The sequence below is a fragment of the Rattus norvegicus genome, chromosome 1 (assembly GCF_021556685.1).
Source record: "Rattus norvegicus strain SHRSP/BbbUtx chromosome 1, alternate assembly SHRSP_T2T, whole genome shotgun sequence".
NCBI lineage: Eukaryota > Metazoa > Chordata > Mammalia > Rodentia > Muridae > Rattus > Rattus norvegicus.
In genome coordinates this window covers 177,449,793-177,466,754 of record NC_141534.1, presented here as the reverse complement: position 1 = coordinate 177,466,754, position 16,962 = coordinate 177,449,793, and the positions used below count along the sequence as shown (strand labels likewise).

General features: G+C 38.8%; 1 protein-coding gene across 10 annotated transcripts in view; it reads left to right on the top strand.

Moving 5' to 3' along the window:
• Sbf2 (SET binding factor 2) overlaps positions 1 to 16,962 on the top strand; it is a 368,489-nt gene that overhangs the window by 191,776 nt on the left and 159,751 nt on the right. For all 10 annotated transcript variants that reach the window (XM_087592570.1, XM_087592563.1, XM_087592543.1 and 7 more), the window contains 3 exon segments: positions 8,950 to 9,082; positions 11,127 to 11,235; positions 13,844 to 13,957. In XM_087592570.1, coding sequence (XP_087448696.1) covers positions 8,950 to 9,082; positions 11,127 to 11,235; positions 13,844 to 13,957 — 356 coding nt within the window.

Sequence of the window (16,962 nt, the reverse complement as noted above, 5' to 3'; positions counted from 1 at the left end):
TGCCTCTCGCCATCAGATTATCTCTAGTGTTACTTTGTTCTGCTATTTCTGACAGTGGCTAGACTGTCCTATAAGCCTGTGTGACAGGAGTGCTGTAGACCTGTTTTCCTCTCTTTCAGTCAGTTATGGGGACAGAGTGTTCTGCTTTCTGGCGTGTAGTTTTTCCTCTCTACAGGTCTTCAGCTGTTCCTGTGGGCCTGTGTCTTGAGTTCACCAGGCAGCTTTCTTGCAGCAGAAAATTTGGTCTTACCTGTGGTCCCGAGGCTCAGGTTCGCTCGTGGGGTGCTGCCCACGGGCTCTCTGCAGCGGCAGCAACCAGGAAGACCTGTGCTGCCCCTTCCGGGAACTTCAGTGCACCAGGGTTCCAGATGGTCTTTGGCTTTTTCCTCTGGCGTCCGAGATGTGTGTGCAGGGAGCAGTCACTTCTGGTTTCCCAGGCTTGTCTGCCTCTCTGAAGGTTTAGCTCTCCTTCCCACGGGATTTGGGTGCAGAGAACTGTTTATCCGGTCTGTTTCTTTCAGGTTCCGGCGGTGTCTCAGGCACAGGGGTCCTGCCGCTCCTGGGCCCTTCCCCACGGGAGCCCAGAGGCCTTATACAGTTTCCTCTTGGGCCAGGGATGTGGGCAGGGGTGAGCAGTGTTGGTGGTCTCTTCCGCTCTGCAGCCTCAGGAGTGCCCACCTGACCAGGCGGTTGGGTCTCTCTCTCACCGGGTCTGGGAGCAGAGAGCTGCTGCGGGCCGGGATCCGCGGGTGTGGGACTTCTGGTAAACACAGACCGTGCCAGGTCCTAGAGAAATTCTGCTTTCCTGTGTCCCAAGCTCACCAGGCAGCTTTCTTGCAGCAGAAAATTTGGTCTTACCTGTGGTCCCGAGGCTCAGGTTCGCTCGTGGGGTGCTCCCCACGGGCTCTCTGCAGCGGCAGCAACCAGGAAGACCTGTGCCGCCCCTTCCGGGAGCTTCAGTGCACCAGGGTTCCAGATGGTCTTTGGCTTTTTCCTCTGGCGTCCGAGATGTGTGTGCCGGGAGCAGTCACTTCTGGTTTCCCAGGCTTGTCTGCCTCTCTGAAGGTTTAGCTCTCCCTCCCACGGGATTTGGGTGCAGAGAACTGTTTATCCGGTCCGAACATTTCTTTAGGTGTTTCTCAGCCATTCGATAATCCTCAGGTGAGAATGTTTTGTTTGACTCTGTACTCCATTTTTTAATAGGGTTATTTGGCTCTCTGGAGTCTTAACTTCTTGAGTTCTTTCTATATTTTGGGTTTTAGCCCTCTATCAGATGTAGGATTGGTAAAGGTCTTTTCCCAATCTGTTAGTTGCCGTTTTGTCCTAATGACAGTGTCCTTTGCCTTACAGAAGCTTTGCAGTTATATGAGGTCCCATTTGTCGATTCTTGATCTTAGAGCATAAGCCATTGTTCTTTTGTTCAGGAAATTTCCCCCAGTGTCCATGTGATCGAGATTCTTCCCCACTTTTTCTTCTATTAGTTTGAGTGTGTCTGGTTTGATGTGGAGGTCCTTGATCCACTTGGACTTCAGCTTTGTACAGGGTGATAAGAATGGATCGATCTGCATTCTTCTACATGATGACCTCCAGTTGAACCAGCACCATTTGCTGAAAATGCTGTCTTTTTTCCATTGGATGGTTTGGGCTCCTTTGTCAAAAATCAAGTGACCATAAGTGTGTGGGTTCATTTCTGGGTCTTCAACTCTATTCCACTGATCTACCTGCCTGTTTCTGTACCAATACCATGCAGTTTTTATCACTATTGCTCTATAATACTGCTTGAGGTCAGGGATGGTGATTCCCCCAGAAGTTCTTTTATTGTTGAGTATAGTTTTTGCTATCCTGAGTTTTTTGTTATTCCAAATGAATTTGCAAATTGCTCTTTCTGACTCTATGAAGAATTGAGTTGAAATTTTGATGGGGATTGCATTGAATCTGTAGACTGCTTTAGGCAAAATGGCAATTTTTTACTATATTAATCCTGCCAATCCATGAGCATGGGAGATCTTTCCATCTTCTGAGGTCTTCTTCAGAATCTTTGTTCAGAGACTTGATGTTCTTGTCATACAGATCTTCCACTTGCTGGTTAGAGTCACACCAAGATATTTTATGTTATTTGTGACTATTATGAAGGGTGTCATTGCCCTCATTTCTTTCTCAACCTGTTTATACTTTGAGTAGAGGAAGGCTACTGATTTGTTTGAGTTAATTTTATACCCAGTCATTTTGCTGAAGGTGTTTATCAGGTTTAGGAGTTCTCTGGTGGAACTTTTGGGGTCACTTAAGTACACTATCATATCACCTGCAAATAGTGATATTTTGACTTCTTCCTTTCCAATTTGTATCCCTTTGTCCTCCTTTTGTTGTCTGATTGCTCTGGCTAGAACTTCGAGTACTATATTGAATAGGTAGGGCAAGAGTGGGCAGCCTTGTCTAGTCCCGGATTTTACTGGGATTGCTTCAAGTTTCTCTCTGTTTAGTTTAATGTTAGCTACTGGTTTGCTGTGTATAGCTTTTACTATGTTTAGGTATGGGCCTTGAATCCCTGAACTTTCCAGGACTTTTATAATGAAGGGGTGTTGAATTTTGTCACATGTTTTCTCAGCATCTAATGAAATGATCATGTGGTATTTTTTTTTTCTTTGAGTTTGTTTATATAGTGGATTACATTGATGGATTTCCGTATATAGAACCATCCTGCATCCCTTGATGACGCCTACTTGATCATGATGGATGATCATTTTGATGTGTTCTTGGATTCGGTTTGTGAGAATTTTATTGAGTATTTTTGCTTGATATTCATAAGGGAGATTGGTCTGGTTTTCTTTCTTTGTTGGGTTTTTGTGTGGTTTAGGTATAAGCATAATTGTGGCTTCATAGAAGAAATTTGGTAGTGCTCCATTCGTTTTTAATTTGTGGAATACTTTGGACCATATTGGTCTGAGGTCTTCTATAAAAGTCTGATAGAATTCTGCACTAAACCCATCTGGTCCTGGGCTCTTTTTGGTTGGGAGACTTTTAATAACTGCTTCTATTTCTTTAGGAGTTATGGGGTTGTTTAGATGAGTTATTTGTTCCTGATTTAACTTTGGTATCTGGTATCTGTCTAGAAAATTGTCCATTTCCTCCAGATTTTCCAGTTTTGTTGAATATAAGCTTTTGTAGTAGGATCTGATTTTTTTTTTAATTTCTTCAGATTCTGTTGTTATGTCTCCCTTTTCATTTCTGATTTTGTTAATTTGGATACACTCTCTGTGACCTCTGGTTAGTCTGGCTAAGGGTTTATCTATCTTGTTGATTTTCTCAAAGAACCAGCTCCTGGTTTTCTTGATTCTTTGCATAGTCCTTTTTGTTCCTACTTGGTTGATTTCAGCTCTGAGTTTGATTATTTCCTGCCTTCTACTCCTCTTGGGTGTATTTGCTTCTTTTTGTTCTAGAGCTCTTAGGTATGCTGTCAAGCTGCTAATGTATGCTCTCTCTAGTTTCTATTTGCAGGCATTCAGAGCTACGAGTTTTCCTCTTAGCACTGTTTAATTGTATCCCATAAGTTTGTGTATGTTGTACCTTCATTTTCATTAAGTTCTAAAAAGTCTTTAATTTCTTTATTTCTTCCTTTACCAAGTTACCATTGAATAGAGCATTGTTCAACTTCCGTGTGTGTGTGTGTTTTCTGTCGTTTTTGTTGTTATTGCAGATCAGTCTTAGTGTGTGGTAATCTGGTAGGACTCATGGGATTACTTCTATCTTCCTGTATCTGTTGAGGCCTGTTTTGTCACTGATTATAATGTCAGTTTTGGAGAAGGTACTATGAGGTGCTGAGAAGAAGGTATATCTTTTTGCTTTAGGATGAAGTGTTCTATAAATATCTGTTAAGTCCATTTGGTTCATAACTTCTGTTAGTTTCTCTGTGTCAGTTTAATTTCTGTTTCTATGATCTGTCTATTGATGAGAGAGTGTTGAAATCTCCTACTATTATTGTGTGAGGTGCAATGTGTTATTTAAGCTTTAGTAAGGTTTCTTTTATGAATGTAGGTGCCCTTGCATTTGGATCATAAATATTTGGGGTTGAGAGGTCTTCTTGGTGGCTTTTTCCTTTGATGAATATGAAGTGTCCTTCCTTATCTTTTTTGATGACTTTTTGTTCAAAGTTGATTTAATCCATATAGAATGGTTACTCCAGCCTGTTTCTTTGGACCATTTGCTTGGAAAGTTGTTTTCCAGACTTTTACTCTGAGGTATTGTGTGTCTTTGTCACGGAGGTGTGTTTCCTGTATGCAGCAAAATGCTGGGTCTTCTTTACATATCCAGTATGTTAGTCTATGTGTTTTTATTGGGGAATTGAGTCCATTGATGTTGAGAGATATTAAGGAATAGTGATTGTTGCTTCCTGTTATTTTTGTATTTAGAGGTGGAATTATGTTTGTGTGTCTCTCTTCGTTTGGTTTTGTTGCAAGATTACCTTCTCACTTTTTCTAGTGTGTAGTTTCCCTCCTTCTGTTGGAGTTTTCTATCTGTTATCCTTTGTATGACTGGATTCATAGAAAAATACCGTGTAAATTTAGTTTTACCATGAAATATGTTGGTTTCTCCATCTATGTTAATCCCGAGTTTTGCTGGATACAGTAGCCTAGGTTGACAGTTGTGTTCTCTTAGGGTCTGTATGACATCTGCCCAGGATCTTCTGGCTTTCATAGTCTCTGGTGAGAAGTCCGGTGTGATTCTGATAGGTCTGCCTTTATCTGTTACTTGGCTTTTTTTCCTTACTGCTTTTAATATTTTTTTTTTTTGTTTAGTGCATTTGGTGTTTTGTCTATTATGTGAAAAGAGGAATTTCCTTTCTGGTTCAATCTATTTGGAGTTCTGTATGCTTTTTGTATGTTTATGGACATCTGTTTCTTTAGGTTTTGGAAATTTTCTAATTACAATTTTGTTGAAGATATTTATTGGCCCTTTTATTTGGGCGTCTTCACTCTCTTATATACTTATTATCCTTAAGTTTGATCTTCCAGATTGTGTCCTGGATTTCCTGGATGTTTTGGGCTAGAAACTTTTTGTATTTTACATTTTCTTTGACAGCTGTCTTGATGTTTTCTATGATATCTTCTGCCCCGTGATTCTCTCTTCTATCTCTTGTATTCTGTTGGTGATGCTTGCATCTATGACTCTTGATCCTTCCCTAGATTTTCTGTCTCCAGGGTTGTCTTCCTTTGTGCTTTCTTTATTGTTTATGTTTCCATTTTTAGATCCTGGATGGTTTTGTTCAATTCCTTCACCTCTTTGCTTGTGTTTTCCTGTAATTCTTTAAGGGATTTTTGTGTTTCCTCTTTAAGGGCCTCTACTTGTTTATTTGTGTTGTCCTGTATTTCTTTAAGGGAGTTAAAGTCCTTCTTAAAGTCCTCCACCATCATCATAAAATGTGATTTTAAATCTAAATCTTGCTTTTCTGGTGTGTTTGGATATCCAGTATTTGCTTTGGTGGGTGAGCTGGGCTCTGATGATGCCAAGTAGTATTGGTTTCTGTTGCTTGTTCCTGTGCTGGCCTCTTGCCATCAGGTTGTCTCTGGTGTTAGCTTGTCTTGCTGTCTCTGACAGTGGCTTGACCCTCCTGTAGACCATTGTGTCAGCACTCCTGTAGACCTGTTTTCTTTCAGCCAGATCTGGAAATAGGGAGCTCTGCTCTCAGGTGTGTATGTGCCACTGGCAACTGTCTTTCAGCACTTGGCTCAGGCAAAAACCGGAAGGGTCCTACCCCTGACTGCTCCTAGGTCCCTGTGCCCAAGAGGCACAGATGGCCCTAGGCGATTTCCTGTTGTGTTGGGAATGTGGACAGAGTAGTCTTCCTCTGAGTTCTCAGGAATGTCAGCACTTCTGTTGTTCCATCCCTCTCCCCCATGGGATTTGGATTGATAGATCTTTTTAGAAGTAATTTGATTCACAAAAAGTAACTACATTAATTAAATTAGTCCTTATGCATGCATAGTACCTTCCCCCAATTATAATCTTCACGTAGACATAAAACATTACAGAAAGTGGGCTATGGAGACAGCTTATTTGTTAAAGTGTTTTCACTTCTTCAGCTCCACATGAGAACAGCTGACTGTGGTAGTATGTTCTTATAGTCTCAGCACTGGAAATGCAGAGAGATGTAGATACATTGCTGGGGTTTAGTAGTTAGCCAGCCTAGCCTACTGGTCTAACTACAGGTCAATTAGTGACCTCCTCTCAAAATTCAGTATAGCTAGCTCATAAGGAATGATATCCAAGGTTATCTTCTGGCTTCCATGAATTGACATTGACAACATACTATTAATTAAGGAACAATTGATGCTTCTCTAAATACACTATCCTATATTTTTGACTTCTAGAAGCCTGCTTATGTCTTAAATATTCTGGACACAAAACTAGATCGATTGTTAGAAAGACAAAAAAAACAAAGAAATTATTTATAAAGATATCAGTTATGGTGATAGTTTAATGAAAAATGCCTCCATAGGCTATATGTTGGAGTATTTAGTGTCTGGCTGGAGGTACTGAGAAGGCTGGGGGGGAAGTGGCTTGTTGAATGAAGGATCATTTGGGCCTACTCCCTGTTCACAGTATTTCCTAATTGTAGATGCAGTATAATCAGCCATCTTCATGATGCTGCTGTCTTGCCTTCTCTGCCTGCTGTCATGTCTTTCCCTTCATGATAGAATGATCCTTTGACATTAACTGTAACGTAGAAACAACCCTTTTTCCCTTTATAAGAACAATTGCTTGTCAGGTGTTTGACTGTATCAATGAGGGGAAAATACCTTTGAGGTATTAAAATTAAGTTCCTGAAGCAACTAATCTAATAGAAAAGATTTACTTAGCTTACAGTATTACCTCATGACACCAATGGTGGCCTAGCTGTATGTTTGGAGAAGCAAATGATTACACCTTGAACTAGAAGCAGAGACAGAGAGGGAGAGGGAGAGGACAGACAAGGTCCCACAGTCCCTTTCAAGGACTTGTTCCTAAGATTCTCCCAATATGCCCCACTTCCAAAATGTTCTATCACCTCTCCCTAGAGCCACTCTCAAACCAAGCTTCATTTATAGACCTTGAATTGATACCCAAACCATTGTCTAAACTGGAACACTCAAAAGTTTGAGTATGTGAGTTCAAAATAGGATAGAGAATTGGAAATATTGAACTCCTTTGTAATGTGTGACTTTTTTTGTTTTGGTTTTTGTTGTTTTTTTTTTCTTTTTGTTTTTTTGAGTTGCCATTGCTAAGACAATTCTGGAAGTATAATATAGATAATAGAGTAGAAATTAGCAAGCAAATGCTTCGATGTTATTAGGATTCAGTGTTTTCAGTGGAGAAAGGAATACACACATGAGTTGAAGGAATAGAGGAGACTAAGGATTAGTTGGAATTGAAAGTAATTATGTAGATCCATTCTCAGAAGTATTTATACCTTTATATGTACATATGTGTATGCTAATAATATGAGCGTTTTCTATATCTGTATATTTCCTATAGTTAGAACTGGGCTATAAGGGAAGACATTTATTTACATGGTAATTAGCCAATATACACCCTGACAGTTTGAAACTTGGTCTTTAGTATTAGTTCTTACCAAAAGTTGCCAGGACTCTGGACTCCAGCAGTTTTTATTCTAGAGCAGGGTGAGAATATTATGTGTCTGGATCTTTGTATTAAGCAAGAAGCAAGAACTTGGAAGAGGAAGGAGCAGAAAAAGAGTTATGCTCTAAGGACAAGGAAATCAGTCAAAAGGATTCCTGTTGTCTAAATCTAGGGTAGATTTAGTGTTGAACTAAAGGTATAATGATCTACAGACTCTCAAGAGAAAAGACAAAAACATGTATATAAGCCAGCGTTTGGTTTGTGTGAAAGAACACTGTCAGCTACAACAGGTTAAAGAGGGAAAGGTGATTTTAGAGATTTCATTCTGTGTTTGGCTGGTTCCATTATTATGGTCCTCTACTGAGGTAACAGGAGTGGATAGCAGATTATCTGCTCATCTCATATAGTCATGTGTCAGTAGGAAGAATACATTTTTAGAAATGGGTCATTGGACAGACATCCTCAAGCATGTGTCCTTCCATGTCTTAGGTAGTATAGCCCATTACATTATCTAGGCTATATAGTGAAAACAGACAGATAGCATAGACTGTGACACTGAGAACCATGTGTGAAAAATAGCACAAGATTAAATCAAGCAAAAGAGAAAATGATGCAATCAAGAATCACAGATGAATATAGAATGTAGGAAAATACAAAACGTGCCATGCTGCCCCTGGCATAACAGAACATAGAGTTTTCTTTTTAAGTAGAAGGAATACAGGATGCAAACCAAGCTGTGGTGTTGTAAACACATAAACTAACTGTATAGTCTTAAATCCTATTTTTACTGTACCTGATTATGCTTTGCTATCATATGAGTATCTATAGTTTTGTTATGCCTGTGTTTTTACAAGTATGTAATTCACTGTACAATGATACTAGGACGGCTACATTGTTACTACAGGGTAGGAATTTGTCACCTCTGTTATGAACTTATGATACCACTGTTTTGTATGTGACCCATAGCTGACTGAAATGTCATCTTGAAACACATGACTGTTTTAATATCAGAAAAACAAATTCTAAAGACAAACAAAGACCAATATTAAGTTCCTTTAGTGGGTACTTAAATACAGACCTTGGAGATAAAGTAAAGAAAAAGGTAATAGTAAATTTCCAACAACTCATAGGATTAGGGACTGTCATCGTGGTGTAAATAAAGACATCTCAGAAGACAGATGTGTGCCCACAGGTTGGTAGGTTAGAGTAGTCAAGTTTCTTCTTTTGGTGATCCCCAGAATATTACCTTTTGCTTCTTTGTCATTGACAATCTGTGATTTGTGGCAACTCAATACAATTTGTTATGTTAAGTAAACTTTGCTCTTTTGTTTTTAGGCATTCAAAACGTCCTCAACCTCTTTTGTGCAGTCCTTACAGAAAATAAGGTTCTCTTCCATTCAGCAAGTTTCCAGAGACTTAGTGATGCCTGTAGAGCCCTGGAATCTTTAATGTTTCCTCTTAAATACAGGTGAAGTTTTTACTTGATAATATTATTTATTCCCACATTATGTATTACTTGTTGATAAATGAAAATGTCATGGCCCAATTGCTTTGAGCCACAGAGGTTTGTTATTCGAAGGTAGAGTCATGATTCTAATAAAGTCTAGTCTAAAATTTGGGACTTTTCCAAATTGTATATCACCGAGTGTTGATTAATCTAGTGAAACATATTTAATTTACTTTGAATAGTACTGTCAGCAATATTTAATTATCTTCACAATACTGATAAAATTCTTTGGTTAATGTTATTTGATGCTAGTGTATTACTTTTTAGACATTATTAGAATTCTGTTAATTAAGAATCCTTATCTTTTAGATAATTCTTAAATTATGTGTATATAAATGATGTTTCTTCACAATAACAGAAAATAGAACGTACATCGGTAGACATATATGGTTCTGCATTGGTAACTGTCAAACCTAGATTAACCGATCTTTGTTATAATTTTCGAATTTATTTTTAAGGGGTATATTAAATATTTTCCATTATAAAAAGTAAAAAATAGTTTTTTAAAAAAAGGTAAACCATAATGTCAGGTCAAACTACAGGTAGAATATTTACTCTCGTTTTATTTGCTAATCATAATGTCCCAAAAACTTAAGTTCATGAACACTAGATAAAATTTTAGATTGCCTCTGGAATTTCATAAAACTTTTTAATCTGTTTTTTGAATGTAAGCATCAAGCAGAGTGTTATTTAGACAAGTCATTACATTGCCATGAGAGTGGAGGTCCTTCAGCTCTCCTCTCTGATAGTAGGAGTCAGCCTAAGGAAGAATTCTTTAAAACAGCATACAGTCTAAAGAGACTAGCTTAAGGGGAAGGAGGAGGAACCTCACCTAGGTTCCAGTTACTTTGTGCTTACTTCTTCTGTGATTGTATCTTTTTTTTTTTTTCTTTCAAAACAAGGTTTCTCTGTGTAGTCCTGGCTGCCCTAGAACTCATTCTGTACACCAGGCTACCCTCAAATTTAGAAATCCACCTGCCTCTGCCTCCTAAGTTCTGGGATTAGATGTGGGTGAGCCATCACTGCCAGGCTTTTGTAACCATATTTTAAACAATAACATTTTGGAAATCATTCATTTTCAGAACTTTAGTGTTAATAATCTTGCCAATAAAATTGATAATTTATTTTTCTTTCTTTTTTTAGTGCTTTAAAACAGTTTTATCAGTTTGAGCATTTCATTCATTTTTGCTCATATCCCCATCCCCCAACACTTCATAGATCAATCTCCTTCCCTACCCATCTAATTTTGTGTCTTTTAAAATTAATTCATTAATTAAATTAAATTAATTAAAGACCAGTTTGTGCTACCCAAATAATCTTGGATGTGTGATCTTTCACCTGAGGATGGTGGACTTACCAGGGCTACAGAGACAGAGAAAAGTGTCTCTCTCTTTCTCAGCAGCTAATAGTTGCCAGTAGAGGTAGGACTGAATGCCTATCTTCATGCAAGGATTTGGTCTGGCTTAGGCTTGCACAGACCTTCTATATGCTGTCACAACTGCTGTGAACTCATAAGTGCACTTAACTCTGATTGCCCTAGAGCTTAGTGTGTAGACCAGGCCAGCCATAAATTCATAGAAACACACCCATGTCTGCCTCCCAGGATAATACTAGGATTAAAAGCTGGCAACATGAGGCCTCCTTGATAATTTCTAAATATAAATATTTAAATTCAGAATGAAAAAAAAATACAGAGTTGGGAAGTAAGGAAGTAGGGTGGATCTGAGATTGGTAGTGACTATGAAAGAAAATATATTGTATCAAATTCAAAGAATTAATAAATATTTTTTAAAAAAGACACAAAGCTGAGAGTGGAGTAGGGTGATGAGGTATTATTTAGGAGGAGTTGGGGAGGAGTCAGGGTGAATAATGATCAAAATACATGCTCCGAAATTCTCAAAGAATTAATAAATATATTTTTATGGTTCAGAGTGCACAGAAACAAATGGAAATGTGTTCACATTGTGAAAAAAATAACATATATGAACCTTTTTATTATTTCCAGTTACCCTTATATTCCCATTCTTCCGGCTCAGCTCCTAGAAGTTTTGAGTTCTCCAACTCCTTTCATTATTGGCGTACACTCCATCTTTAAAACTGACGTCCATGAGCTCGTAAGTACCCAGACGTCCAGATCCTGAGTCTCTTGTCTTCAGTTTTGCAAGCTTTCCACATCATCAGTATTTTCATATAAGGTACATTTCCAATAGAAAAGAAAGAGTAGAAGAAAAACACCTGTAAGCAATCTAAATATATTTAACTTTGCAAGTATGAGAGCTTAAAAAAGAATCTATGTATTCATTCATATATTTATTTATGAATAAGATGGCTTTGGACAGGGAAGGTGGCTCAGTGGGTTAAAATGCTTGGTTGAGTTCATTGAGTTGTCTGATGTGAACAGTGCAGCAGAAATAAGAGAAACACTGCCTCGAACAAAGTAGAAGGCCAGAATCAGCTCCTGAAAGTTATCTTCTGACCTCCACAGGTGTATCATGGCCTGTGTGTGTCCCTCTCTGTTTCTGTCTCTCTTACAAACTAATTAATTAGTTAATCAAATGACCAATTATAAAACAAAAAAGACAGAGTCTTTCTATGTGACTTAGGCTAGCTTGAAGCTCCTGAGCTCAGAGTAGTCCTTCCCCTTCAGCCTTCTGAGTATGTCCTGGAATGTGCTACAGTGCCCTGATTTTAAATAAGCCCTGTGTACCAGATCAGATTCATCTTAACCATATTCCTCATATGAGAAGTTCTGTATTTCTGTGGGTCAGTGGTTCTTAACCTTCCTAATGCTGTGACCCTTTAATACAGTTCCTCATGTTGTGGTGACCCCAATCATAAAATTATTTTTGTTGCTACTTCATAACTATAATGTTGTTGCTGCTTCGAATTGCAATGTAAATATCTATGTATTCTGATGGTCTTCAGTGAGCCATGGAAAAGGGTCCATTACCCCAAAGGGTTGTCACCACCCAGAGGTTGAGAACAGTTGCTATAGATGATAACAAAGGATTAATAATCCATTGCTTTATTCATATTTTTTACTAATACTTAATTTATTAGTGTTTTAAAATGAGATCTGCCAATATAGAATGTCTGAAAACTAACAAGAATAAAAGAGTTTGCAAGTAGTTTAAATTCAGTAGAACTCAAGTTCTCTTTGAGCTCCCACCAAATTTCTAATCTAATAGAGTGGCTAAAGCTAGTTCAAGAATAATTTGTTTATGGATATCATGCTTCTAGTGGTGTGCATCAGAGGACTTCAGAATCAAAAGGTTAGAAAATGCTGTTCTCGGAGGAAATTGTCTGAGGCAATCATTTAGCTAAAGCTCAATATTTACAGATTCACATAGGGAGGAAGGAGATGGGGGTTGTTTGGAACTATAAAAACTAAAATAGCGTCAGTGGGTATGATACACAGAAACATCCCGCTGGGTGCATTGCCAGATTTCAGACGTGCCCCCTAAAGGAGTGGGATTCCTGGTGTGAGATGAGAAGGGTGTTCTGAAGCACTGTGCCTCAAGTGCAGGGGGCACCTTAGGTGGGTGGTGCTTTTCAGGGAGTATAAGAAAATTTCTTTACCAAAAGAATTTTGTTGCATGACATCTGTAATCCACAAGACTTTGTAATGCTGCTTCTTTTCTAAATGCCAGCCAAACGTGAAGCTTCGGTGTGCCTCACATAGCAACTACAGCTGGAACCATATCAGAGATGTCATTGACTCTATTGAGAGATCAGAGAAGACCCCCATGTGTATACCAGTCCATTCTCTTAACATTGTGTTTCGTTATCTAGTTCTTTTTAACTCCAGTATCAACATAAAAAAATGTATAAGCTAACAAACACGTTTATTAAAAAGGAGGCCCCATGTAACTTGTAAATTATTTTAGTAGTATTAAATAGAGAGATAGGACAAACCAATAGTTGGCAGTTGTAGGTTTCTTCACATTTTAATAAATAAATTAAAATGAATTAAAATCACTTCAAAATCTTTCATTTTTATGTAAGTTATTTTTAAATATGACCTTTTAGAATGCTACAAATCAGATTTCAGGTGTTGTTTTTGTTTCTTTTAGTCTTGGTTTTTGAGACAGTATTACAGTATTAGTATTACAGGTTGATCATGAACTTGAACTCATTACATCGCTAAGGATGGCCTTGAATTCATCCTTCTGCCTCCCAAGTACTAGAATTAAAGGTGTGCATCACCACTCCAAGCTAGGGTTTTCATCTAAACAGTAATTGTTTAATACATATGGATGCTTGTTTTTTGATTCATATGGAATCCAAATGCAAATTCCTCCAAGTGTCTAAGTAGTGGCTCCATAGCACCACTTACCATCCAAGCCTCCTTCCTTATTGCTTTCTCTATTTCAGTCCCTTCAGATAGTGTCATCGTTAGGATGACTAATGCTAGGCTGCTGCCAGTTCCTAGTTCTTTACTATGGAAGGAGAAAGAGGACATAGGAGAGCCTTAGAGCACTGCTCTTCTGAAGCACAGGACTGCCCATATCATTTTTCCTCTTCCCCCGGCAGAAGTGTACTCTTGTACAATACCCAAATTCCAAGGAAGCTGGGACATGTACTATAATGAGGAACTCCTGCTGTGGTAGCCGGGAACCTCTTTCTCAATGGTTTTTTTCTCAGTTTGAGATAGTCAAGGACAATTTACTTAAAAACAAATATATTTTATGAATTGTGGTTAATTTTTAAAATCTTTTTCAGTTAGATGTAATCATAGCAGATTTGGATGGAGGCACTATTAAAATTCCTGAATGCATTCACCTCTCTTCCCTCCCGGAACCACTTCTTCATCAGACTCAAGCAGCACTTTCTCTGGTATGACTCTTTGTTCATGGTAATTTTTCTGGATTTAAACCTAAAACCAAGATAACTGGAATTAAAAAAAAAAAAACATTGTTAAAACTCTGTATGTGTGAGTGTGTGTGTGTGTGTGTGTGTGCGCGTGCGCGCGCACACACACATGCACGCGTCTGTGTATACATGTTTACACACACACACACACACACACACACACACACACACACACACACACACATTATGTTGAGATGTGCTATCTCTATGTAGGTCTGGCACTTACTATGTGGACCAGGCTGACCTTCATCTCACCTGCCTCTGCCTACCTGCCAGATGTTGGGATTGAAGTTATGTACCACACACCTGATCAAAGTGCAGTTATTCTAAACAGTCCTGTATGTAAAACAAATACATTCTTCTATAGCCTTTAAAGAAGAATCCTTCATTCACTAGGAGTTATATAAAGAGTATTTGTTTCTCGTTCAGTATATTTATAAAGTAGATATTATATATGAAACACTGTGAAAATAAAACTCTGCCTTTAATCTCAGCACTACGGAGGCAGAGGCAGAGGCAGGAGGATCACTTGAGTTCTTGAGGCCAGCCTGGTTTTCAGAGTGAGTTCCAAGAAATGCTACATTCTTTTTGAAGATGTTAGTACAATTAAGGTCTTTGTAATTTTAATACTTAGTCTAGGCTGTCAATGTCTTCCTTAAATAGAAGATTAAAGTGTGCAGTTACCAGGAGAGATTTTATTCTCAGCAAACTTGCGACGCTATGTTGGTTCGTGTGGTTTTTGTCATGATTATCTATAAAAGGGAGGTTTTTAGGAAATCCTGATGTTTCATAATGCAATTTGTAATCTGAAATATAAGATGTGACAGAATGGGAAAGAAACCAACATAGGACTCAGTTTACATTCTGCAATTTGATGCCATTGAGCAAGTCATAATGCTTCAAAAGGGCTATGTTCTAGACTTTATAGGATGTTTTATTTTATGGAGATGAACAGGTATCTGTCTCAAAGTAAGGCATGGCAAGAAGGATAGCTATAGGGTTTTTTTTTTAATAAAAATCATTTTTATTGAATATTTTCTTTATTTACATTTCTCCTACAGAAACACCCCATCCCACCCCCCACACACTCCTTCCTATCTCCCCGCCCTGGCATTCCCTTACACTGGGTTATCGAGCCTTCCCACTGATGCCCTACAAGACCCATCCTCTGCTACATATGCAGCTGGAGCCATGGGTCACTCCATGTGTACTCTTTGGTTGGTGGTTTAGTCCCTTGAAGCTCTGGGGTATCTGGTTGGTTGATATTGTTGTTCTTCCTATGGGGTTGCAAATCCCCTCAGCTAAGACAATCCTTTCTCTAACTCCTTCATTGTGGACCCAGTTCTCAGTCCAAAGGTTGGCTGTGAGCATTCATCTCTGTATTTGTCAGGCTCTGGAAGAACCTCTCAGGAGACATCTGTATCAGGCTCCTGTCAGCATGTACCTCTTGGCCTCCCTAACAGTGACTGGGTTTGGTGACTGCGTGTGGGATGGATCCCCAGGTGGGGCAGTCTCTCAGTGGCCTTTCCTTCAGTCTCTATTCTGCACGTTGTCTCAATATTTTCTCCTGTGAGTATTTTTCCCCCTTCTAAGAAGGTAGCATCCACACTTTTGTCTTTCTTCTTCTTGAGCTTCATTGTAGTCTGTAAATTATATCTTGGGTATTCCGATCTTTTGGGCTAATTATCCACTTATCAGTGAGTACATATCATGTTTGTTCTTTTGTGATTGGGTTACTCACTCAGGATGACATTTTCTAGTTCCATCTATTTCTCTAAGAATTTCATGAAGTCATTGTTTATAATAGCTGTGTAGTACTCCATAGTGTAAATGTACCACATTTCCTGTATCCATTCCTCTGTTGAAGGGCATCTGGGTTCTTTCCAGCTTCTGGCTATTATAAACAAGGCTGCTGTGAACATAGTGGAGCACGTGTCTTTGTTATATGTTGGGGCATCTTTTGGGTATATGCCCAAGAGAGGTATAGCTGGATCCTCATGTAGTTTTATGTCCAATTTTATGAGGAACCTCCAGACTGATTTCCAGAATGTTTGTACCAGTTTGCAATCCCACCAACAATGGAGTAGTGTTCCTCTTTCTCCACATCCTCTCCAGCATCTGTTGTCACCTGAGTTTTTGATCTTAGCCATTGTGACTTGTCTAAGGTGGAATCTCAGGGTTGTTTTGATTTGCATTTCCCTGATGACTAAAGATGTTGAGCATTTCTTTAGGTGCTTCTTAGCCATTCGATATTCCTCAGCTGAGAATTCTTTGTTTAGCTCTGTACTCCATCTTTTATTAGAGTTATTTGGCTCTCGGGAGTCTAACTTCTTGAGTTCTTGTATGTATTGGATATTAGTCCTCTATTGGATATAGGATTGTTATCTTTTCCCAATCCGTTGATTGCTCCTTTGCCTTACAGAAGCTTTGCAGTTTTATGAGGTTCCATTTGTTGGTGCTTGCTCTTAGAGCATAAGCCATTACTGCTCTGTTCAGGAAATTTCCCCTGTGCCCATTTTTGAGGCTCTTCCCCACTCTTTTCTATTAGTTTGGGTGTATCTGGTTTTATGTGGACGTCCTTGATCCACTTGGACTTGAGCTTTGTACAGGGTGATAAGAATGGGTTGATCTGCATTCTTCTACTGTTGACCTCCAGTAGGACAAGCACCATTTTTGAAAATGCTATCTTTCTTCCATTGGATGGTATTGGCTCCTTTGTCAAAGATCAAGTGACCATAGGTGTGTGGGTCTTCAATTCTATTCCATTGATCTACCTGCCTGTCTCTGTACCAATACCACATTAGTTTTTATCAATATTGCTGTGTAATACGGCTTGAGGTCAGGGGTGTGATTCCCCCAGAAGTTCTTTTATTGTTGAGTATACTTTTTGCTCTCCTGGGTTTTTTGTTATTTCAGATGAATTTGCAAATTGCTCTTTCTAACTCTATGAAGAATTGAGTTGGAATTTT